The sequence below is a fragment of the Schistocerca piceifrons genome, chromosome 3 (genome assembly GCF_021461385.2).
Source record: "Schistocerca piceifrons isolate TAMUIC-IGC-003096 chromosome 3, iqSchPice1.1, whole genome shotgun sequence".
Lineage (NCBI taxonomy): Eukaryota > Metazoa > Arthropoda > Insecta > Orthoptera > Acrididae > Schistocerca > Schistocerca piceifrons.
Window position 1 is genome coordinate 219,914,010 of NC_060140.1, and position 24,841 is coordinate 219,938,850.

At 42.1% G+C, this 24,841-nt stretch overlaps 1 protein-coding gene across 1 annotated transcript in view; it reads left to right on the forward strand.

Moving 5' to 3' along the window:
• Positions 1-24,841, forward strand: part of LOC124789315 (zinc finger protein sdz-12-like) — a 73,442-nt gene that overhangs the window by 27,769 nt on the left and 20,832 nt on the right. Inside the window, exon 4 of the mRNA XM_047256629.1 lies at positions 20,464-20,772. Coding sequence (XP_047112585.1) covers positions 20,464-20,772 — 309 coding nt within the window. The remainder of the gene's footprint in view (positions 1-20,463; positions 20,773-24,841) is intronic.

Consider the following 24,841-nt stretch of genomic DNA (forward strand, 5'->3'; position numbering starts at 1 on the left):
ACTTCTGCCGTACTCAATAACACAAAAAGCTTTCTGTTGAGCGGTCGCCATCTTAGCATCAACTGACGCTGACGCCTAGTCAACAGCGCCTCAAGCGAACAAATGTACAACTAAATGAAACTTTATAGCTCCCTTAATTCGCCGACAGATAGTGCTTAGCTCTGCCTTTTGTCGTTGCAGAGTTTTAAATTCCTAAAGTTGTGGTACTCTTTTTGAATCACCCTGTATAACATTTCGTAGCACTTTGATGTGAAATTGCTTATTTATGCTGTTTTGGTGTTGTTTTCTTCTATTTTCTGCACCACTTTACTGGGAGAATCATTATTATCAAACTTTTGCAATGTTTCCATATTAGGCAAAATATATAGCTGATGTAAGTAGTGTAGCTGCAGCTTTCTTTGATTTTTTTTTTCTTTTTTTTTATATTCTTTAAAGTAACATTTGACTGCAAGCAGTGTGTCCTTCTTCAACAATTTTAACTTCTTTCTTTTTTTCAATTTGTGTTTCATGGAATAGACACCACAGTATCTAATGGTAAGATATTTATATTTACTGCCTGAGTTTCACAAATCTTTAAAATTTTTATTCCCACTTTGTAACACGTGTTATTATTTCTAGAGGGAAAAACAGAACTTCTCAGAGCCTGGAAATAACCTGAAATCTTATTCCTTCCAACTGTGTATTATCTTCAAACAAATAAAAATGTTTTTGAAACCATGAGGAGGAATAACTGTGAATGATGAAGCTGTGAGACAGAATGAAGACATTTTTATGCATCTTCACTTACATTTATATAGTATGAACATTGCTATTGATATTTCATGACATTTTGAAAATGGATGCACTATCAAACACTTAAATTTTTTGATTTAAAACATTTCAGTTATCTTGTGACATATGAATATTTCCACAATTATGTTGTACGAGGGTGGTTTGAAAAGTTCTTGGAATGAAATAGAAAGAAAGTACCTACATCACTGAAACCTTTTTTATTTTTCAATGAGACTCCTTGTAGATTAATGCACTTGGTCCAACGATGTTCCAGTGCCTTGATCCCATCTCAAAAATGAATTTCCTCCAGGCCTGCAAAATAGGTGCTAACTCCAGCTATCAGTTCTTCGTTTTAAGTGCATCTTTGTCCACCAAGAAACATTTTCAGTTTTGGAAAGAGATGTAAGTCTGACAAAGCCATATCAGGTGAATAAGGTGAATTTGACAACAGTTCATACCTTAGTTCATGTAATTTTGCCATGGCGATGGCACATGTGTGTGGATGCACATTGTCTTTATGGAAGATTACTTTCTTCCTTGCTAAACCTGGCCTTTTTTCATATATTTTTTATTGCAATTTGTCCAGCAGGTTAGCATAGTATTCTCCAGTAATTGTTTGCTCAGTGGGGAGATAATCTACAAACAGAATCCTCTTCACATTCCAGAACGCTGATGCCTTGCCTTTCCCGCTGAAGGAATTGTCTTTGCTTTATTTTGTGTCGGAGAATCAGCATGTTTTCACTGCTTTGACTCTTATTTTGTCTCTTGGGTATAGTAGTGCACCCAGGTTTCGTCTGTGGTCACAAACTGGCACAAAAAATCTTGTTCGTTTCTCCTAAAATGGGCCAAACATTGTTCTGATATGTCCATTCTCATGCATTTTTGATTCAGCATCAAGAGTCGTGGTACCCATCTTGCAGATAATTTTTTCATTTCTAATTCTTCAGTTAAAATATATCTAAAAACAAAGATGATGTGACTTACCAAACGAAAGCGCTGGGAGGTTGATAGACACACAAACAAACACAAACATACACACAAAATTCAAGCTTTCGCAACCAACGGTTGCTTCATCAGGAAAGAGGGAAGGGGAGGGGTTTTAAGGGAGAGGGTAAGGAGTCATTCCAATCCCGGGAGCGGGAATGTTTCCCTCTATTATATTCATATCATTGAATGTTTCCCTCTATTATATTCTCTTCAGTTAAAATGTTATATACCCTTTCAGATGACTTCTGGCAAGCATGAGCAATTTCATGCACTTTCAATCAACGATCCTCCATTATCATTTTGTGCACTTTTGCAATGATTTCCAGAGTAGCGATACATCTTGGCTGACCACTGTGCAGATCATCATCTAAGCTCTCCAGGCCAAATTTAAATTCATTTGTTCACTTAGAAACAGTTGAATATGAAGGAGAAGAGTCCCCCAGTGTATCCTGGAAATTGGCATGAATGTCCTTTGCACTCATACCTTTCTTTATGAAGTACTTAATCACTGCTCTAATCTTGAATTTTTTCACCTTCACAAATCACTACGCTGGAACAACAACAGAGCAACGTCACCGCCACAGCTCTCTTCCAAGAACACTGACATGGCACTTGTTTACAGGCAGCAGTTCAATAAATATCATGTGAACAGCTACTTGCACTAGTGCTGACCTCTCACGGCAATTCTGAGAACTTTTCAAACCACCCTTAATTCTTCTTTCTTAAGGCAGTTTCTTCAAATTCTGAAGGTGGCAGGGGTAAAACATAGGGAGCGAAAGGCTATTTACAATTTGTACAGAAACCAGATGGCGGTTATAAGAGTTGAGGTGTATGAAAGGGAAGCAGTGGTTGGGAAGGGAGTGAGACAGGGTTGTAGCCTATCCCCGATTTTATTCAATCTATATATTGAGCAAGCAGGAAAGGAAATAAAAGAAAAGTTTGGAGTAGGAATTAAAATCCATGGAGAAGAAATAAAAACTTGGAGGTTTGCCGATGACATTGTAATTCTGTCAGAGACAGCAAAGGATCTGGAAGAGTAGTTGCATGGAATGGACAGTGTCTTGAAAGGAGGATATAAGATGAAAATCAACAAAAGCAAAACAAGGATAATGGAATGTAGTTGAATTAAATTAGGTGATACTGAGGGAATTAGATTGGTAAATGAGACACTTAAAGTAGTAAATGAGTTTTGTTGTTTGGGGAGCAAAATAACTGATGATGGTCAAAGTAGAGAGGATATAAAATGTAGACTGGTAATGGCAAGGAAAGCTTTTCTGACGAAGAGAAGTTTGTTAACATCGAGAAGAGATTTAAGTGTCAGGAAGTCTTTTCTGAAAGTATTTGTATGGAATGTAGCCATGTATGGAAGTGAAACATGTACGATGAATAGTTTAGACAAGAAGAGAATAGAAGCTTTTGAAATGTGGTGCTACAGAAAAATGCTGAAGATTAGATGGGTGGATCCTGTAACTAATGAGGAAGTACTGAATAGAATTGGGGAAAAGAAGAATTTGTGGCACAACTTGATTAGAAGAAGGGATCGATTGGTAGGACATGTTCTGAGGCATCAAGGGATCACCAATTTAGTATTGGAGGGCATCATGGAGGGTAAAAATTGTAGAGGGAGACCAAGAGATGAATACACTAAGCAGATTGAGAAGGATGTAGGTTGCGGTAGGTACTGGGAGATGAAGAAGCTTGCACAGGATAAAGTAGCATGGAGAGCTGCATCAAACCAGTCTCTGGACTGAAGACCACAACAACAACAACAACAACAACAACAACAACAAGGCAGTTTCAGTTAATATTCTGCAATAAAACTTCAGAATTTTTAGTAGTGGTTAGAAAATATGATTACAACTACATTTTCATCTCCATTGACTTCTTTTTACTTTTGTGTAGTACGCCATATGTCCATATAATTATCTCATTCTCATCACTCTCTCTGACTCTGTAATTCTGGAGACTTTCTGGGCAATCTGTTAACATCTTGAGGTGTTGGGTATTCTGCTGGACATCAGCGTAATTCTTGCGTGATATTTCGATAACATGATTCCTTACCTTCATCAGGTGCTGCTTCAGATTGTTCATCAAGTGAAACAGTAGTTGTACCTTCACTCTTCCCCTTCCATTGTCAGTTCCAGGTGTTCTGTCTGCAGTCTGTTCCCAGTAGCAGCATTCTCAGGTGTTTACTCTTCAGACCAAAGTGCCTGTCTGTGGACTGGTGCTCCATTTTCAGTCCGCTACAGTTCTAGCTGTTCCCACTGCTGTCCACTCCTGCTAGAAATGTTCTAAGGTTTTTCCTCTTTGGTTTGGTGTGCCACACTGAACGCTGGTGTTTCATCTTCGATCCTGTGCTTCTGTCTGCACAATGGCATTCTATTTTTGGTTCAGTGCAGTTCTAAGTGTTTCCTTTGCAGTCTGCTCTCACTAGTAGCACCGTGCAACGTTCCATCTTTGGTCTGATTTTCCTGGTTCTCTATCTGGGCTCATTTCCCAAGGCCACATCTTCAGTTCTTCTTTTGGTGGAGTTCTGCTACTGCTGTGCCATTTTAGTTTCAGCAACTCCAGTGCAGGATCCCATGCTCTACTGATTTGGGATCCAGTGTCCGAATTCAATAGGTTTTCTGTCGACTTTATCTCTATAGGCTCTGTTATAACACTGACCCAGTATCTGCCAGAATGCTCATTTCATCACAATTCATGGAATAATTGAGTTCTAGACAGCAATGGCAATGGCTGGTTTTTTTGTCTGTGTTAGTCTGATTTTCTTTCATCTGATGTCCACTGTCCTAGTTGTTTAACCAATGTATCACATGCTACTGGTAAGGTATATTATAAATTTCTGGTTTTCATTGTTGCAGGTCATTTTTCACATCACTCAGTAGTCCTCTTATTTTGGTAGGTGAACAGAACAGACACTTGATGTTGTGATGTCTGAGAATCCTGCTGATTTTGGCAGAAATAGATTCTGCATAGAGCAGGTACATCACGGTCTTTTTCACATCTTGCTATTGTTCCAGATCATGTGGCAGAGGGGCTGGTTGGAAGGTCTTCTGAATTTGTTTGGCTGTGTATCCATTCTTACAGAACACTAATCACTGCCAAACTGTCAGGGTCTGACAAGGTGTGTGCTCTGTGGACCAATGTCTTCAGAAACCTGAACTTCTGCACTTGGTGATGACAGCTGCTGGTTTGCAGGCATAAATCGGTGTATGTAGGTTTGTCATACACAATGTGGTCAGCTGAGCCATCTGCCTTCCTTCTGACAAATATGTTCAGGAATGGCAACAGGCCATCCATTCGCATATGGTGAACTTAACATTTGGTTGGCATGAGTTCTGATGTTCCAGAAACTCATTGATCCTATGCCCACCATGAGGTCAGATCACAAAGATATCATCCACATACCCAAAGGAGCGTATGGGTTTTATCTAGCTATTTCTAATGCTGCCTTTTTAGATCTCTCCATGAACATACTGGCAACCACTGGAAACAGAGAGATGCCCATGGCTACACCTTCTGTTTGCTCGTAATATTTGCCTCCCATAAGAAAATAAATTGATTTCACTGTACGTCTGAAGAGATCCAACAAAGCATCACCAAATTTCTCTGCAGTCACTTAAAATGAGTCTTTCTGTGGCATCCTAGTGAACAGGGATACCACATCAGTGCTGACTACTATATCAGATTTTGTGATATGTAGTTGCTTGAGATATTCCAAGGAGTCTGCCAAGTTGTGGATGTGGTGAATACTCTTCTCTACATGCGGGAATACAGTTTCTTCAAAAACTTGGCTGTTGGATACATTGATGCACCAATGTTGCTGGCATTTGGGTGTGTTGGCATGCTTTCTTTGTGTACTTTCAGCTGCCATTATAGTCTAGGTGGAACTGAGAATCCCATTCATAATTGTTTAGTCACCTTGTCAGGCACACTGATTTCCTTCAAGAGAGCTCTGGTCTTCTTGTCCACTCTGTCCATTGGGTCACATGACAAAAGTCTGTAAGCAGGGTCATCCAGAAGTTGATGCATTTTCTCATCATAATGAGCCTGCTGCAAAATGACTGTAGAGTTCCCTTTGTGTGCTGGCAACATTATGATGCCGCTGTCTTCCCAGAGCCTCTTCAGTGCCATCACTCTTCACTTGAGATGTATTTTCTGGGGGCTTTGTCCTAGTAAGTACCTGCAGGTTTCCCAGCAAATTTTTTTCTGCCATATTTGGTGGAAATATGTTGGCTACTTGCTCCAATGAACTGATGTAACCCGAAATGGGTACGTTTGGAGTCATTGCAAAGTTGAGATCCCTGCAGAGTATCTTTGTAGTGGTGTACTCAAACTGCTTGCCACTTTGATTAATCACAATGTGAGTATCCTCCATCTACTGGACAGCTAGACAGTGAAGTTATCTCGTTGCATGTAACAGGTGTAGGTGTTGGATGTTTTTACTGGTCACCTAATTCTGCTGTGTGACAGTTGTAGAGTCATTCAAAGAGTCTAGGATCAGTAGCGCATAAATACCCAGATCATGTGCAATACTAGTTAGAGGTGCCTTTAACATACTGAGTATAGACTAGGATGTCTATGGATTCATTGCGAGGGATACAGACAGACAGTCATGCGAAATACTTTTGAATGTGTTTTCTGATAACTGTCTTGCGCAGCTAGCTAGGCAGCCCACACACAGTGGAAATATCTCAGACCTTGTAGCTACAAATGGGCTGGACCTTATTGACAGTGTCAGTATAGAAACGGTGATTAGTGATCATGATGTCATTATAGCAACTATGATTACAAAAGTTAATAAATCAGTCAAGAAGGCTAGCAGAGTGTTTTGCTAGATAGAGCAGATAAGCAGTTATTAGTATCTCACTTAGACAGGGAACTGGCATCACTTAGTTACAGTAAGATGGACAAAGTTTAAGCAGATTGTAAATCGTGGTCTGAAGAGTTATGAGCCTAGTAAGTGGATAAAGGAAATTGTGGTCTGAAGAATTATGAGCCTAGTAAGTGGATAAAGGTTGGAAAAGACCCACCATGGTTTAATAACAAAATTTGGAGGATCCTGAGTAAGCAGAGGCTGTTGCACTCTTGGTTCAAAAGGGAATGCAGAAATGACAACAAGTAAAGGGTAGCAGAAATTCAGACATCTATGAAAAGAGCTGTGCCCAAAACATACAATATCTACCACTGTCACACCTTAGCAAAAGATCTGGCAGAGAATCCAAGGAAATTGTGGTATTATGTAAAATCGCTAAGCAGATCTAAGGTTTCCATTCAGTCCCTTGTTGACCAGTCTGGTGTGGCAGTTGAAGATAGCAAAATGAAAGCCAAAGTTTTAAATTTTACATTCAAGAAATTGTTCACACTGGAGAATCGTACAAACATACCATCACTTGACCATCGGACAAACTCCCATGTGGATGACATAGTAATAAGAAACAACTGAAAGATTTGAAAGTAAATAAATTACCAGGTCTGAATGAAATCCCAATTCAATTTTACAAAGAGTACTTTATGGCATTGGCCCTTACCTAACTTGCATTTATTGTGAATCTCTCACCCACTACAATGTCCCAAGCAACTGGAAAAAGACACAGGTGACTCCAGTATATGAGAAGAGTAAAAGAACGGACCCACATAATTACAGACCAATATCCCTAGCTTCTGCTTGAACATATTCTCAATTCAAATATAGTACATTTTATTGAGATGGAGAATCTTATGCTCACGAATCAGCCCGGTTTTAGAAAGCATCGCTCATGCAAAACTCAGCTTGCCCTTTCCTCGCTTGATATATTGCACACTGTGGATGAAGGGCAACAGGCAGACTCTTTATTTCTAGATTTCTGGAAAGCATTTGACACATTGCCTAAGTCAGCAGATGATAGTTAAAGCAATCACTTTAGCAAGTATCTACTAATACCAGTATCGCTGGTGCCTGTTTTGATCACAACTGAGGTAGATTCTTCCTACACATTGGTCAGGGGCCTGAAAATGGCATAGTAAAACACTGAAACTGGTTGCCAAATACAATAAGGTTGGAAATTTGATGGCTGAAAGGTGCTCTGTTTGACATCCTCTATTGAACAGCCAAGTCATGCAACCATCTCTAAAAAGGTGGACTTACCGAGAAGTTCACAGATATGTGAGTGGCTCAATGACTTCTTAAATAATAGAACCCAGTATGTTGTCCTTGAAGGCAAGTGTTCATCAGAGGCAAGGGTATCATCATGTGTGCCCCAGGGAAGCGTAATAGGATTGCTGCTGTTCTCTATACACATAAATGATTTGGCGGACAGGATAGGCAGCAATCTGTCTATGGCTGTTTGCTGATGATGTGTGGCGCACAGTAAGATGTACATGAAAGTAAGATATGAGAAATTAGGGCTCATTCTGAGGCATATGTGCATTAATTTTTCCCTCCCACTATTTGTGAGTGGAACAGGAAAGAGTGACTGTAAGAAGATACAAGACAGCTTAGACAAAATTTCTAATTGGTGTGATGAATGGCAGCTAGCCCTAAATGTGTAAACATGAGTAGGAAGATCAAACCTGTAATGTTCGGATATGGTATTACTAGTGTCCTGCTTGACACAGTCAAGTCTTTTAAATATAATGTTGCAGAGCGATATGAGATGAAACAAGCATGTGAGAACTGTGGTAGGGGAGGTGAATGGTTGACTTTGGTTTATTGGGAGAATTTTAGGAAAGAGTGGTTCACCTATAAAGGAGATGGCATATAGGGCACTGGTGTGACCTGCTCTTGAGTACTGCTCAAGTGTTTGGGATCCGTACCAGGTCAGATTGAAGGAAGACATTGAACAGCTTGAGAGGCGGGCTGCCATATTTGTTACTGGTAGGTTCGAGCAACACGTGTAAGTGTTATGGAATGCTTCAGGAACTCAAATGGAAATCCGTGGAGGGAAGGCGAGGTTCTTTTTGAGAAACACAATTGGGAAAATTTAGAGAACCAGTATTTGAAGCTGACTCCCGAACAAATCTACTGCCGCCAACATACATTGTGTATAAGGACCATGAAAGTAAGATATGAGAAATTAGGGCTCATTGTGAGGCATATGGGCATTAATTTTTCCCTCCCACTATTTGCGAGTGGAACAGGAAAGAAAATGAATAGTAGTGGTATAGAGTACCTTCTGCTGCACACCCTATGGTGGCTTGCAGAGTATCTTGCAGATCTAGATGTAGATGCTATGTTTTCTTACTTCACTTACTCCACTAGAGACCAGGAGGACACTGTCTACCCAGTCCCAGTCTTCAACTTAGGAGGTCTCCACGTACAGGTGAAGGTATAAAAGCTCACTTTGGTCTAGGTTGTGGCACGAATCCCAGATCCCCTCTCTCACAAGTGCCGTACGCGCCTGACATTTTATCTTGTTTGTTGCTCTTGAGTTGATGTGATGGTAGCAGAAATGGACCGCAGATGGAAAGCCTGGAACCGATAATGGAGAAGGTGGAAGAGCATGGGTCTAAATGCTGGAGCTGTTCCAATCGACGAGCAGTCTAGGGTAGCATCTGATGAAGATGTGACTAGTCATGGTGTTGAAATATAGAGGAATGATGCTGAAATCCAAGAGCATACCTGAGACTTGAGATGTCATTGATCATTGGGAAAGTCTGATGAATTACATCAAGAGTTTCTACAGGCACAAGATGTACCAAAATACCGAGAAGCTGGACAAGCTTTAACAGAGGAAAGGGAGGATGCTGAGTTCTCTCACTTTACTGTTGAGATGTCAAGATGGTGATGTAGCACCAGTTTTCACCAGAATTAAGCATCTCATCTACTCCAGAATGGTGAACGAGATAAAATGTCAGGCAAACGTGGCACTTGTGAGGTATGCACCACAGGGTAGACGTGGTAGCTAGGGAGTTTTTACACCTTTACCTTTATATGGCAGCCACCTTAGCAGCTCAAGATTGAGACTGGGTAGACAGTGCCTCCTGGTCTCTCTTGGTGTCTACCAAGAAGAATGTCACAGCATGCCAGTCTGCAATGTTTGACTGCATGAGTGAAAAAACACAGCAGATGAAGAACACTCACACTGTGATTAACATAAGTGGCAATAAGTTTGCTGACACTACTCTAGAGGTACACAGCAGGGGTCTCAGCTTCTTAGTGGCCCCTAGAAATGTGCCCATTTCAGGTTTCATTCAGTGCGGTGGAGCAAGTAGTCAATGCCCTTCTACCAAATGTGGCAGAAGAAACTCACCGGAGATCTGCTGGGTGCTCCTCATGGTGGAGATAAGATCAGCGACTTCCTGGAACATGTGCATTCATGTCAACCAATTATTAAGTTCAGCACATAACTGGAAAAGGATGGGCAGTTGCCATTTATGTATACACTTGTTAAAAGGGGGGCAAATGCTCAGATGACCACAGTGTGTATTGCAAACCTACACACACTGATTTATGCCTGCAAGCCAGCAGCTGGCATCACCCAGTGCGGAAGTTCACCTTCATGAAGACATTGGTCCACAGGGCACACACCTTGTCAGACTCAGATAGTTTGGCAGTAGAAAAAGAGCATCTGTGATCAGTGTTCCGTAAGAATGGATACACAGCCACCCTGCTGCACGACCTAGAAGAATAGCAAGGTGTGACAAAGACCGTGGTGTACCTGCCCTATGAGGAATCTGTTTCTCCCAAAATCAGCAGGATTCTCTGGAAGTACATCATCCAGTGTATGTTCTGTTTACCTACCAAAAGAGAACTAATGGGAACCATGAAAAATGACCTGTGACAATGAAAACCAGGAATTTGTAATATACCTTGCCAGTGTCGCATGTTTTACATTGACCAAACAACTAGGACAGTGGACATCAGATGCAAAGAACTTAAGAGGCACACCCGACTAAGACAGGTAACTAAATCAGCCATTGCTGAGCACTGCCTGCAGGTCTGGGGGTTAGAATAGGCCCGAGGTATTCCTGCCTGTCGTAAGAGATGACTAAAAGGAGTCTCTCACTTTTCAAACCTATGAGTTCAGGTCCTATTCTATGGTTTGACCTGCCACTTTCAAAATTCTAGAGAAGTGTGGGCCATATGGAGAAGGACGCCTTACATCGTGCACAAATTATCCATAGTGCTGTTAGGTTTGATCTCCTGAATCTCTTGTCATGGCTTTGCATTTCCACCTGCGATTCAACTATTTGGGCGAGGACACTGTTCGGGATATGTCATCTTCTTCCGTTGTCTCCTGTCCTCTTTCACCCCCATGACAGTATTGGATTTCTCTGCACCCAATATCCATCACGGCAGCCAGTCCGTTGTGGTGGGGCCATCATGTACCCATTTGGTGGTTGCCCCCGGACAACACAGGGTTCACACTGCTGATGCTGTGGCTGGGTAGCACCCATGGGGAGAGCCCCTGATCGGAGTGAGTGGCATCAGAGCGAATGACCCACAATGAAGCGAACTAAGTCGTCTCTTACTGGTGCCATACGGTCACCAGCAAGTCTCTAAGAAGGGCAAGACCGAATACAATGCCAACAGGTGTGACCCTAAATTGTTTCCCTCCCTCGCTACAGCATGAGAGAAACGTAGGGCTACAGAATGGAGAGAGCCATATTCGCCTCTGTTTTTAGTCTGTAGCAGAACTGATGGGGACTCCTTTCTACCTATGAAGCCTCAATTTTGCCCGCATCTCGTGGTCGTGTGGTAGCGTTCTCGCTTCCCACGCCCGGGTTCCCGGGTTCGATTCCCGGCGGGGTCAGGGATTTTCTCTGCCTCGTGATGGCTGGGTGTTGTGTGCTGTCCTTAGGTTAGTTAGGTTTAAGTAGTTCTAAGTTCTAGGGGACTGGTGACCATAGATGTTAAGTCCCATAGTGCTCAGAGCCATTTGAACCATTTTTTGAAGCCTCAATTTTTTGCTGAACACCTTGAGGATAAGTTTGGAGAAGTGACAGCGCTGTCCAAAATGCGAAACAGTGCCGTCTTGATTCAGACAGCATCCCCAGCCCAATCCTGAGAATTACGTAGCTGTGACAAGCTAGGTGATATTCCTGTTTCCATCAATCCCCATAAAAGCCTCAACATGATCCAAGGGATCATTTTCCATCACGATCTCCTCTTGCAGTCTGACGACAAGCCCCGTGCCACTTTAGAATGGCGGGGTGTTCATTTCATCTGGTGCTTTTACAGGGGACCCAAAGACAACAGGGTTGCTACCAGTGCCTTCATCTTGGCCTTTGAGGGTGATTCATTGCCTGAAAAGTTCAAGGTGATGGTTTACCACTGTGGCATTAAACCATATGTCCCTCCCCCTATGCTGTGCTTCAAGTGCTGGAAGTTTGGGCACTTCCAGCACCACATGTTGAGACTGCGGACATTCACTGCATCCAGATACTCCATGTGCACCTCCTCCCACTTGCATCAACTGTGGAGAGCACCACTCCCCCTGCTTGCCAGACTGCCTAGTATTCCAAAAGGAGCAGAAAATCATGGAGTGCAAGAACCTGGACTGGTTGACTTACACAGAGGCTGAACATAAATTTGAAAGATCACACCCCATTTGGTTGACATCGACGTATGCTGCAGCTATGTCACCATCACTGTCCCAAGTGCCAATGGTTCCTCATTCTGTGGCACGAACAGTGGGCCCTCCGTGCCACCAGAATACATACACCACCTTGATGGTAGGGAGCAAATCTTCCTCCATTGTTCCCAAAGCACCTACTTTTGGAGCAAGCCCCCCCCCCCCCCCCCCCCAAACACAGGGGACATTGGTCCACTCCCCCCTGCCAGTGGAGCAACAGCTTCCTCCGGCTCCTCTCGTGTGGAAGGGGTCCCCTGGGGCCCTCTCTTCCAAGGTCTCCACTAATGCCACGGCGGACACTCGCCTATGGCTCAAGGAGCCAAAAGCTGCTGGATGAAGAGCTTCACGGTCTTCCTCTGTGCCTGAAGCTGCTTCAGAGAAATCTTCCGAGCAAGCCCCTAAAGAGAAGCCAGAGAGCAAGCAAACTAAGGAGAAGTCTGTTAAGAAACAGGACCCTGTGGTTGCCCCAACACCACCACTCCCTATCAGTTCTGCATCTGAGGATGTGATGGAGATCTTAGTGTCCCCTGCGGACCTGGATCTCACTGATGCCTCATCCACCATAGAAATGGCTACAAATACTCAGTCGGAGGCACCAAGTGACCCTGAGGCCTAACCTGCCTCCTTGCGCACTTCATGCCTTCCCATCCTCACGATAACGTCATCCTCCATTGGAACTGTGGCGGTTTTTTCCACCACCTGACTGAGCTATGGCGACTCTTAAGCTTTATACCTGCTTTCTGCATTGCTCTTCAGGAAACCAGTTCCCAGAAATGCAGACCGCTGCCCTTCATGGCTGTAGGGGATACTAAAAGAACCATAGTGACTATAATGGAGTGTCAGGTGGAGTTTGTGTCAATGTCCTGAACTCAGTATGCAGTGAACCGGTACCCCTTCAAACCCCTCTGGGAGCTGTGGCTGTCAGGATAAGAATGACACAGGAAATAATTGTCTGCAAAGTATATCTTCTTCCAGATGGTGCAGTACCCCTGAACGCAATGGCTGCACTGATTGATCAACTCCTTAAACCTTTCCTACTTTTGGGAGATTTTAACGCTCATAACTCCTTGTGGGGTGGCACCGTGCTTACTGGCTGAGGCAGAGATGTCAGCAATTTACTGTCGCAAGTTGACCTCTGACTCTTGAATACAGGTGCCCACACACATTTCAGTGTCGCACATGGCACATTGTTGGCCATTGATCTCTTGGTTTGCAGTCCTGGCCTTCTCCTATCTATCCACTGGAGAGCACATGAAGACCTGTGTGGTAGTGACCACTTCCCCATCTTCCTGTCACTGCCCCGGCGTCAGGCCCACAGACACCTCAGTATGCAGATGGGCTTTAAACAAGGCAGACTGGGACACTTTCACCTCTGCTGCCACCGTTGAATCTCCCCCACATGATAACATCGATGTGGTGGTTGTGCAGGTAACTACAACGATCATTTTGGTGGCAGAAAACGTGATCTATCGTTCTTTAGGGTGCTCTGGCGAAAGACAGTGCCTTGGTGGTCGCCAGAAGTCCCTGAGGCAGTTAAGGAGCGTCAGCGAGCTCTGCAGCAGCATAAGCGGCACTCTTCCCTGGAGTGCCTCATAGCCTTATATGGCTCTGTGCCCGCATTCACCAGCTTATCAAAAGATGGAAACAGGAGTGTTGGGAGAGATATGTCACGACCATTGAGTGCCATACGTCACCTTCCAAATCTGGGCGAAGATCAAATGAGTTTTTGGGTACCAGACCCCAACAGGTGTTCCCGGTGTTAACATAAATGACGTGTTATCTACCGACACAAAGGTGATTGCTGAGCACTTTGCTGAGCACTATGCTCGCGCCTCTGCGTCGGAGTATTACCCCACCTTTTGCACTCTCAAGCAGCGTGTGGAAAGGAAAGTTCTCTCGTTCGGTACACGCCACAGTGAACCCTACAATGCCCCATTTACAGATTGGGAGCTCGTCAGTGCTCTTTCACATTGCCACGACACAGCTCCTGGGCCAGATCATATCCACAGTCAGATGATTAAACATCTCTCGTCTGACTATATGCGAAATGTCCTCGTGATCTTCAACTGGATCTGGTGCGATGGCATCTCTCCATCACACAGGTGGGAGAGCACTATCATACCAGTGCGCAAACCTGTCAGAAACCCGCTTGATGTGGATAGCTATCAGCCTCACCAACTTTCTTTGTAAGCTGCTGGAACATATAGTGTACCGGCGGTTGGGTTGGGTCCTGGAGTCATGTGGCCTACTGGCTCCATGCCAGGGCAGTTTCCATGTGGGTCACTCTACCACTGATAATCTTGTGTCCCTCGAGTCTGCCAACCAAATAGCCTTTTCCAGATGCCAACATCTTGTTGCCATCTTTTTGATTTATGAAAAGCGTATGCATTCGGGAGGACGACGGTTCAATCCCGCGTCCGGCCATTCTGATTTAGGTTTTCCGTGATTTCCCTAAATCACTTCAGGCAAATGCCGGGATGGTTCCTCTTAAAGGGCACGGCCAAATTCCTTCCCCATCCTTCCCTAATCTGATGAGACCGATGACCACGCTGTCTGGTCTCCTTCCCCAAACCAACCAAAAGCGTATGACACCACCTGGCGACATCATATCCTTGCCACATTATATGAGTGGGGTCTCAGAGGCCCACTCCCGATTTTTATCCAGAATTTCCTGTTGCTTCATACTTTCCATGTCCAAGTTGGTGCCTCCCATAGTTCCTCTCATATTCAGGAGAATGGGGTCCCGCAGGGCTCTGTATTGAGTGTCTAGCAGCAACTGTAGGTCCCTCTGTCTCATCTTCTATGTATGCAGATGACTTCTGCATTTTGTACTGCTCCACCAGTACTGGTGTTACTGAGCAGTGCCTACAGGGAACCATCCACAAGGTGCAGTCATGGGCTCTAGCCCACGGCTTCCAGTTTTCGGCCCCAGAGTCGTGTGTTATGCACTTCTGTCGGCATCTTACCGTTCATCCGGAACCAGAACTTTACCTTACTGACGATCCCCTCACTATAGTGGAGACATATCAATTTTTAGGACTGGTTTTCGATGCCCGATTGACTTGGCTTTCTCACCTTCATCAGCTTAAGCGGAAGTGCTGGCAGCACCTCAATGCCCTCCGCTGCCTGAGCAACACCAACTGGGGTGCAGATCACTCTACGCTGCTGCAGCTCTTCAGAGCCCTTGTTGAATCCTATCTTGACTATGGGAGTCTGGTTTGTGGTTCAGCAGCGCCCCCAGCATTGCGTTTATTCAACCCAGTGCACCACTGTGGCATTTGACTAGGAACGGGAGCTTTTAGCACGAGTCCGGTGACCAGCGTCCTGACAGAGGCTGGAGTCCCTCCATTGCAGGTCAGGCATGTGCAACTGCTCGCCAGTTACATTTCATTCTTTCATAGTTCTCCTGTGCTTCTAAATTACCATCTCCTTTTCCCACCCATGGCAGTTCATCTCCCACATCGGTAATCCAGGTCAGGGCTTCCAATTGCAGTTTGCGTCCAATCCCTTCTATCTGAACTGGAGTCCTTGCCTTTACCACCTATACTCAAGGTCCATTCACATACACCTCCATAATGTACACCTAGGCCGCAGCTTTGCCTGGACCTTTCACATGGCCCAAAGAGCTGAGTTCACCCCGCGGCTCTTTGCTGTCACTTCCTCTCAATTCTTGACATGTACAGAGGCCATGAAGTGGTTTACACCGATGGCTCAATGGCTGGTGGTCATGTCAGCTTCGCGTATGTCCTTAGAGAACATAGTGAACAGCATTCCTTGCCCAATGGCTGCAGTGTTTTCATTGCACAGATAGTGGCTATATCTCGTGCTCTTGAGCACATCCGTTCATGGAGTCCTTCTATGCCCTGGAATGGTCCAGTCATTCAGTGGTGTTTGTGTGGCCCCCAGAACACGTCAGAATTCCAGGCAACTAACTTGCTGACAGGCTTGCCAAACAGGCTACACAGAAACCACTTATAGAGATCGGCATTCCAATAACTGATCTGCATTCGTTTTTATGCCGCCATGCTTTTCGGCTTTGGGAGACGGAATGGCATACTCTCAGTACGCACAACAAACTGTGTGCCATTAGGGAGACTATGAATGTGTGGCAGTCCTCCATGCGTACCTCTCGCAGTGACTCTGTGATTCTCTGTCGGCCACACTTTGGCGACCCATGGCTACCTCCTGCGCCGTGAAGACCCACCTCAGTGTTGATTCTGCGCCCAGTTGACAGTGTCCCATATTCTGGTGCACTATCCAACTTTGACTGCCCTGCAATGGAATCTTCGGTTACTGGACTCGTTGCCACTAATTTTATCTGACAACACCTCAACGGCTGATTTAGTTGTATGTTTTATTCATGAGGGTTGGTTTTATCATTTGATCTAAGTTTTAGCACATGTCCTTTCTCCCTCTGTGTCCTCCATCATAGTGTTTTTAGTGTGGAGGTTTTAATGTGTTACAGAGTGGGCTGGCTTCTCCTTTTTATTCTCACGGTCAGTCAGCCATGGTAATCTGTTTTCTCATTTTAATCTCTTCTACCTGCACTGGGTATCGACTCAGTAGAGCCTGGAATCCTGCACTGGAGTTTCTGAAAATGCAATGGGACACCAGTAGCAGCAGCAGAACTCCACAAAATGGAGAATAAGGATGTGGACATGGGAAGTAAACTCCAGATAAGCAGCAGGCATATTGGACCAAAGATGGAATGTTGCAGGATGCTTCTAGTGGAAGTGGATTGCAAAGGGAACACATAGAATTACACCAGATCAAAAATGGAAAGCCATTGTACAGATGTGTGCAGGCTACTGAAGATGAAATACCAGCACTTGGCCTTGCACATCAAACTACAGAGGGAATGCCTAAAAATGTTTCTAGTGGTAGCAGACTGCAGAGAGAACACCTGGAACTAGCTGCAAACTGAAAACGAGAGTGCCAGCCCACAGACAGGCACTCTGGACCAAAGAGGGAATACCTGGAACAAAGGATGGAAGGAGGAAGAGCGTAGGTACAAACACTGGATCTATTCCACTCAACTAGCAGTCTTAGGTAGCACCTGTTGAAGATAACGAGTCAAGTTTTTGAAATATCATGCAATAACAATGCTGATATCCATCAGAATAGGGATTTCTCTTACAGTGTTTTAGTGTGTTGTTGTCAGTGGTTGTAGTAATGCACCTGACTTCCTGACTAGATGTGAAGGGATGTAACTCCAGGGGAATAAACCACACCTTAAATAAATTGGTGGCTGGAAAGGTCATGTGCAGAAGGTGTCTGTGGCAGATGTGTAACTAATTGATTGTGCTTACAGCAGTATGTTTAGATGTTCCTGGACATTCGTATATCAGTGTAATGGGTCACCTTTTTTTTGGAAAATGAACTCTTGTCCTACTCTAGCATTGGTTGTGGATTTAACCAGTATCCAAGTACATGTGTTCCATAATAGTTCTTTCTTTGAAGAAAATTGGGTCATATACCTGACTTTTGGAAAAAGCAGTCACAATCTCATTAACAATCACTTTTCTCAGACCATTGTAGCTACTTTTTTTCAGATCACCATTCATAAGATTTGATGTGACGTGCTTGTAAAATGTCAGTAGCTGCCTGTTTCTGTATGGGATTATTAGGCTGCATTTTTTGTGGAATTGAACCTATAGAATCGTCATCAATGTTGGAAGTAGTGACCACAATTATTGTCAGATTCTTGGGTCTGATTTACCAGGCTTCATTCAAAAGTTAAACACATTTAATGATTAGTATCCAGGTGTGCTATTTTCCTTGATGTCAAATGCATCTTGTGGTATAAAATTTAATGGCCTGCCTTTGAACTGTGTGCAAATTTACATCCACGTCCCACTGTGAAGTGCATGGCAGAGGGTACTAACAATTGCTCCACATATAAAGGTTTCTTCCTGTTCCATTTACACATGGAGTGCAGGAAGAATAAGTGTTTAAATGCCTCTGTGTGCTCTGTACTTAGTCTAGTCTTGTCTTTGTAGTATCTTTCAGAGGGATATGTAGGGGACTGTAGTATATTTCTAGATTCCTTAATGAATATTCGTTCTTGAAACTTTGTAAGTAGAATTTTGGAGGATAGTCAACATCTGTCTTCTAGTGTTTCCTAGTTCAGTCTTTTATCAATTCCATTATACTCTTCTTTGTATACATTCAGTATCCTGTGTTTGTCATATTTGTTGTGGTCCCTCTCACATTTGAGCAATATTCTAAGGTGGGTTGCACATGTGTTTTGTAAGCAATCTGCTTTGTAGAATAACTACAGTTTTCCAGTATCCTACCAATGAACCAGAATTTGCCACATACTTCACTTGCTATTGAGCCTATGTGAACATTCCATTTTATATCAGCACAAATTGTTATTCCCAGACATTTGCATGAGTTGACTGATTCCAGTTGTGACTCAGTGATACTGTTGTTATACTATGTTTTTCTGTTTTGTGAAGTGTCCACTTTTACATTTCTGAATATTTAAAGCATGTTGCCAATCTGTGTAATATTTTGTACTTCTTTATGGATAACTGCATTATCTGCAACAAGTCTAAGTATACTGTTAATATTGTCTGCCATGCTGATTTACAACATGAACAGTGAGGGTCCATCACACTTTCCAGTGGCACTCCAGAAGTTACTTCTACTAAAGGAACAAGACTGATCGCTGTTTAAAAGTATGTACAATCACAACACTACTGTTTCTTCACACACATGGAAACACAAACCAACTACAGTTGGTCAGTAATGCTGGCACATTCAACATCATCATTAACATTTTCAGATGAAATTTGAAAACAAATGCCAAGGGTGAAATTGCAAGCTTTTCTTATCGTGTCTTGGCAAATTTGGCAACTTATATTGATTATTGGACAAAAATATATTCTTCTGTATTTGTTTAATAATATGTAATTATCTTGCAGTCTTCACATTTATTTATATCTGAAATAGCTGCAAATCAGCATCTGACATTGAATACTGTTCAAGTGTTTGGGAGCTGCATCGGGTAGGATTAAAGAAAGGCATTGAAATAATTCAGAGGCAGGCTGCTAGATTTTTTTACCAATAGGTTTGAACAACAGTAAGTATCACAGAGATGTTTCGGGAACACAGATGGAAATATCTGGAGGGAAGGCGATGTTCTTTTCAAGGAGCACTATTGAGAAAATTTAGAGAGCTGGCATTTGAGGCTAACTGCAGAACAGTTTTACTGCCACCAGTGTTCATTCCACATAAAGACAGCGAAGATAAGATTAGAGAGACTAGGGCTAGTATGGAGGCATATAGATGGTCATATTTCCATTGCTTTGTTTATGGCTGGGACAGAAAAGAAAATGAATAGTTGTGCCAGGCACCATATAGTGGCTTGAAGAGTATGTATGTAGATGCAGATGTAGATGTATTACAATCTTAACAATTACTTTGTGAATAGGTCTGCATCATATACTGCTGAAATGTATCATTTATTGTCTATTGTGTGAGTGGAGGTTAGTCCCCAATGAATATTGTTTCCTGAAATGTTAATGTGGTTTTGCAGATATTCATAATGTGTAGAAGAGATGTCTAATAAGTATACAGTTATATTTTATTTTGGAGTTTTTGCAGTTTCATAATTCATGGTGTATGCATGTGGGCAGCTTATTGAAAATTTATGTGCCAAGTTAAGGAATTTGTTTTGTAACATAGACTGTGATTCAAAGATCAGATGGAAATCATGTATATCACATTTTAGTGGAAACTAACATTTATCATTAGCCACAACTGACGTTGAAATAGAGCATGTGCTGATTTGTAAATGTGAGCATTCCAGGATATTTTGTGACAAGTCTACATAATATTTTTATTGATTAAACTGGAAAGCAATTCTAATTATATATCAAGTGCAGAATTATTTGCTTAAGTGTGTTGATTGTAATTATTTTCAGAATGTGTTCCCCTTTTTGATAATATAGCTATAATGGAAAAGATGGCCTTAGTTATTTTTGTTGTGGCAATAATAAATTCAAAAGATATTAATGTGATTTATGATTTCTTTGTCTGATTTGTTCAGTACTTTTTATGTTGTGAGAGTATATGACTTTCTGTCCTATTTTCACCTCAAATAATAATAACATATCAAAAACTGAATTTATTCTTGCAGTGTGAGCAGCCTTTGTCTCAGTCAGTCTCTGAAAGTCAATCATCATCCCAGCATCTTAATGGAGACTGCCCATGTCCTGGATCACCACATTCAGCAGACTCTAACTCCAATGCACCATCCAGTAGTCATAATGGAAAAGATGCAGAAAGTGTGGCTGTGGCACCTTCCATTTCACTTATTCCCATCAAGCAAGAGCCAGTGTCAGCTGCTGATCCTGGGCCACTGCCTGTCAATCTAAGCACAACAACACCTGATGGGCAGGTGCACTTCCAGTCTGCATCTTCAACTGGCATTCCAAGTCTTGTAAAGGTAAGCTCCAATGCTTTCAGTTCTAGCATTTAAACATTTCAGTCACATGCATGCTATATGTTATGTAAATCACTTAATTGGTTTGCACAATGATTCTTCATTCAAAGTTAAAGAAAATATTTTTTAATTTTATTTATTTATTTATTTATTTTATTTTTTATTTTATTTTATTTTATTTTATTTTATTTTATTTTGCACAATGTTCAGGAAAACCTATTGTATGTGCTCTGTCGTGAAGTGGAAATCATACTTTGGGTAGTTTCTTGCACTACTCCTGATGACTGTACACAGTGCTCTCGATAATTTCCCACCACTGATTTCTTTGTAGCCTTCCTGTTAACCTTATTTATCACACAACTTTTGAACTTTGTAGCTTGCACCATTTCGAACAGCCGTATTGATAGACATGTGGATGTCTTGTATAACCTGGTTTGTGTATGTGTGTGACTTTGAGATGGAAAAGGAAGACAAACATTAGATTTAGCAATAGACTGTTGCTGCAAAGTTGAGCTTTCAACAACAAGAAGAGTTGAACTGATTCAGACAGTGTTCAGTGTGTTGGTACTACATGGGATAACTGTTACTAAATGGCACAAATGTTTTGTGACAGTCAGAAGACAGTGAGGGATGATGAACAAAGTGGTCAGCCAATGAGAACTTGGATCAGGAAAATCAGAGGTAAGAGAAATGCTAAACATCCCCAACCCAGTGGTTTTGTGGATCTTATAAGAAGACAATAAGAAACTGACTGCAAGCCATGTTCCAAATGCCCTAATACAGGAGCAAATGAACAGTTGAGTCTCATAATCAGTACTTGTTATTCATGATTGACTATGATGAGAAATTCTTGGACACAATTATTACTTGTGACTAGACTTCGTATTTTATCTATGGTCCTCATGTAAAATGTCAGAGTTATGAATAGGCTAATGTAGCAACTTCATGACTGGAAAAGCTGCAATTTCAAAAATGGAGCTGAAGGGGTGTCCAGGTAGAACAGTAATAATAAATTCTATCAGGAAGTATTAAAATACTTGTTAAACAATGGAAAGTTCATTCTAAACTTCCCATTGTTTGATTTTGCCTAACAGTTTGCCTTCTATCCTGAACCCAGTGCTGTTCTCTTTGTTACTGTTCTGTATCACATCACATTACTCTGTACCTGTCCTTTTCTCTCCCTATTTTCCTGTGCTTTATTGCCATCTTTCAAACTGAACATGCTATCCACTGCTTAAAACACTGCCTGTGAAGCTCTGACTTTCAAGTACAACTCTCTCGCGGATTGTAAAATTGTTGTTCTTTGGTTTATTTATTCTCTTTGTAACAACACATTTACGAAAAGAGTTACGTGAAATACTTTTAGCAATGCTGTGCTTTGCTTTTCTTTATCATCATTACCTTTTAGCGGAATAAAATGTATATATGGAAGTCTTATTGTTCTGTATCTGGCCTACAATTTAAGGAACGATTTTTCGTAACTGCAACTCATGCTAAGAATCAATATATCTTCCCTACTTCATAGTGATTAAAAGTTGAAATTACTTTGTTATGAACACTGATGTTACAGTTCGTGTGATCGTTCAAAAACACAAGTTCGCAGTGGATTTTATTTCTCGTTAAAATGCTATTTCATACCACGACTAGCCCAAGAACATGAGACTCTCATTAAAAAATACGTTGTCACTATAAAGTTTGCCAGATCAGAACGGAGCACAGCAAAATTCCTATCAGATTCTGAAGGTACATTAAATTATTTGCACTGTAAATTATATCCTATCAGCAGCCCGCGTCAATCTGCAACACATCATAAAATCTGCTGATCTTCACTGCCAGTCTGGGAGCTAAAAGAAATAATATTGTTTTACTATTATTTTACCGCTTCCTTGCGGTATGCTCGACTATATTGTAAGTCGTTTAAATACGCCGCGGCAGCGGCTCTTCGTTCTCCACGCAGCTCAGCACCACAGATAATATTTATATAACTGAAAAATGTCTCAACAGGATGGGATAATATGCAAGCAAGCTTAACAATAAATAATACAAGTTTTCATTTAAACAACTCTATTAAAACCTTTAAATATCTCAGTGATTACAGACCTTTGTGAATTCACACGTAATGGCGTACATTGCTTCGTCTCGACAAAAGAATGCTACATTGGCGTTCTCTACGACAACAACAGGAGATCTTACTCGCACAACTTCCAAATTAAGACGACAAAGACATTCATATTCAACACGTATTATATACTAGTTCCTTTTTTAATCTCTGTTTAACATTTATCTTCTGTGTCGGTTTTATTACTCGCCGACGCAGACGTTTTCAGAAATAAATAATAAAAAAAAAATACATAACTTTATACAATGACACAATATGATACATCTAATTCTCTAATTACTACATAATATATTGTTTTTGTTTCTCTAGACGTTACAATGCCCCCTGGCAGCAATTGACTAACGTTGGAAATGTTCGGCAATATGCTGCCACTAACGTCTGTTTGGTTATTGTCTGTTACCTTGGTTGGATCATTCACTTTACACTTCTTAGTTCTTTTACACTGTAGGTTTAATTACACTTTTTATACTGTTCTTTCACTTTGCGAGGTGACCGTCAACCTAGTCCCAGGGTCATTACATTTATTTGGCTCCCCCATTCGGGCTACGTGCGATCAGAAAACCTGGGAAAACTGCGCCGGAGCCACGGTCATCTCGTCTGGTTTGTTTTACTACCCAGTTTGATCCCAAAAAGTTCAGATTCTATCCAATGTTCACATATAACAAAGGCTATTTGTGAGAGCATGTTAAACCTTCAGTCTCTTTGTTACCCATATAATATTTGTGTTTTGGATTGTAATGAAAGTCACTTATTACACATTTTTACAGTAGTATCATGAATCGTCCTTGCATTTACTCGTGACAATTGGTTTAAAATGTCTAGCCTTCATGCGAGTATACTTCATTAACATGACGAAAACATATTATATCTATATATCACTGAACCAATGAATATTTTGAGTCCGTATTGAATAACTCAAGAAAAAAAAAAACAAATGTTTGTCACGTCATTTCGTGTCCACTAAACCCTATTCATGTTAGTGCATTAAACACATATTTGATAGTTCATTTGAATGACAACAATGTTGTACGGAGCTGGCGGCGCGAAGCAATTGTTGAGTAGCGTCGTCTGGAACGCCGCGTGCCGACGGCCGCTGGGTTCGACGACCGGCTCTCAGTAACAGCGACGTCATGCTGACATGGCGCCCAAGCAGTCGCGAACCACGGCGAACCAATCGCCGATGTCGGCGAGTGGCAGTGGTTTACTGCGACCGGCTGGCTGGCGGCACGGCACTCGTCTCGGCTTCTCCGCATGGCTCCCCGTTGTAGCGCATGAAACAAACATTCCACAACGGTGTACTGTCTTTAAGGACACAGATTACTAGCTGTGGAAGAAGATGCAACTTGTTAAAAGCGTTTATTGTTCAGTAAGCTGTCGCTTCACTAGTATGCACAGGATGGTTTGGCGTGATAACAGGTTTCTTGTGGCATTGTGACACTGGTATTCAAGGTTCGTCACACGCACATTGTACTACACATTTTCACTCACTCCACGGTTGGTACACTGCCAGAGCGTCTTTCAACACGTGAAAATGTTTCGTAACACACATACTAAATGTCCCCGTCGAGCGATGTTCGTTTAACTCGACTCCGAACGGATCAATAACTACTGTTTTCATACACTGTCTATTGTTCGTTGAGCACTGCACTAGGACAGTCTGTCACTCAACACTAGACTTATCGACGTATATATTGGTGCAGATACAACAGTCATTTTCTGTCCCTGCTACACACAATATTCCATCCTTTCCTCCATTGTTTATGCACACAGTTTATTTTTTAATACCTTTTAACTGTTCTTCGCATACTCACTCTCATCTACATGGCGTCTATTTGTTTTTACCTTATCACAACACACTTTTCATATTGTTACTAGGCGTATACAGCCCTTTTGTAAATTTTTTTTTTTTCTTATCAGTGTAGCTTGCCTGGTTATCACCCATCTATCAAACAG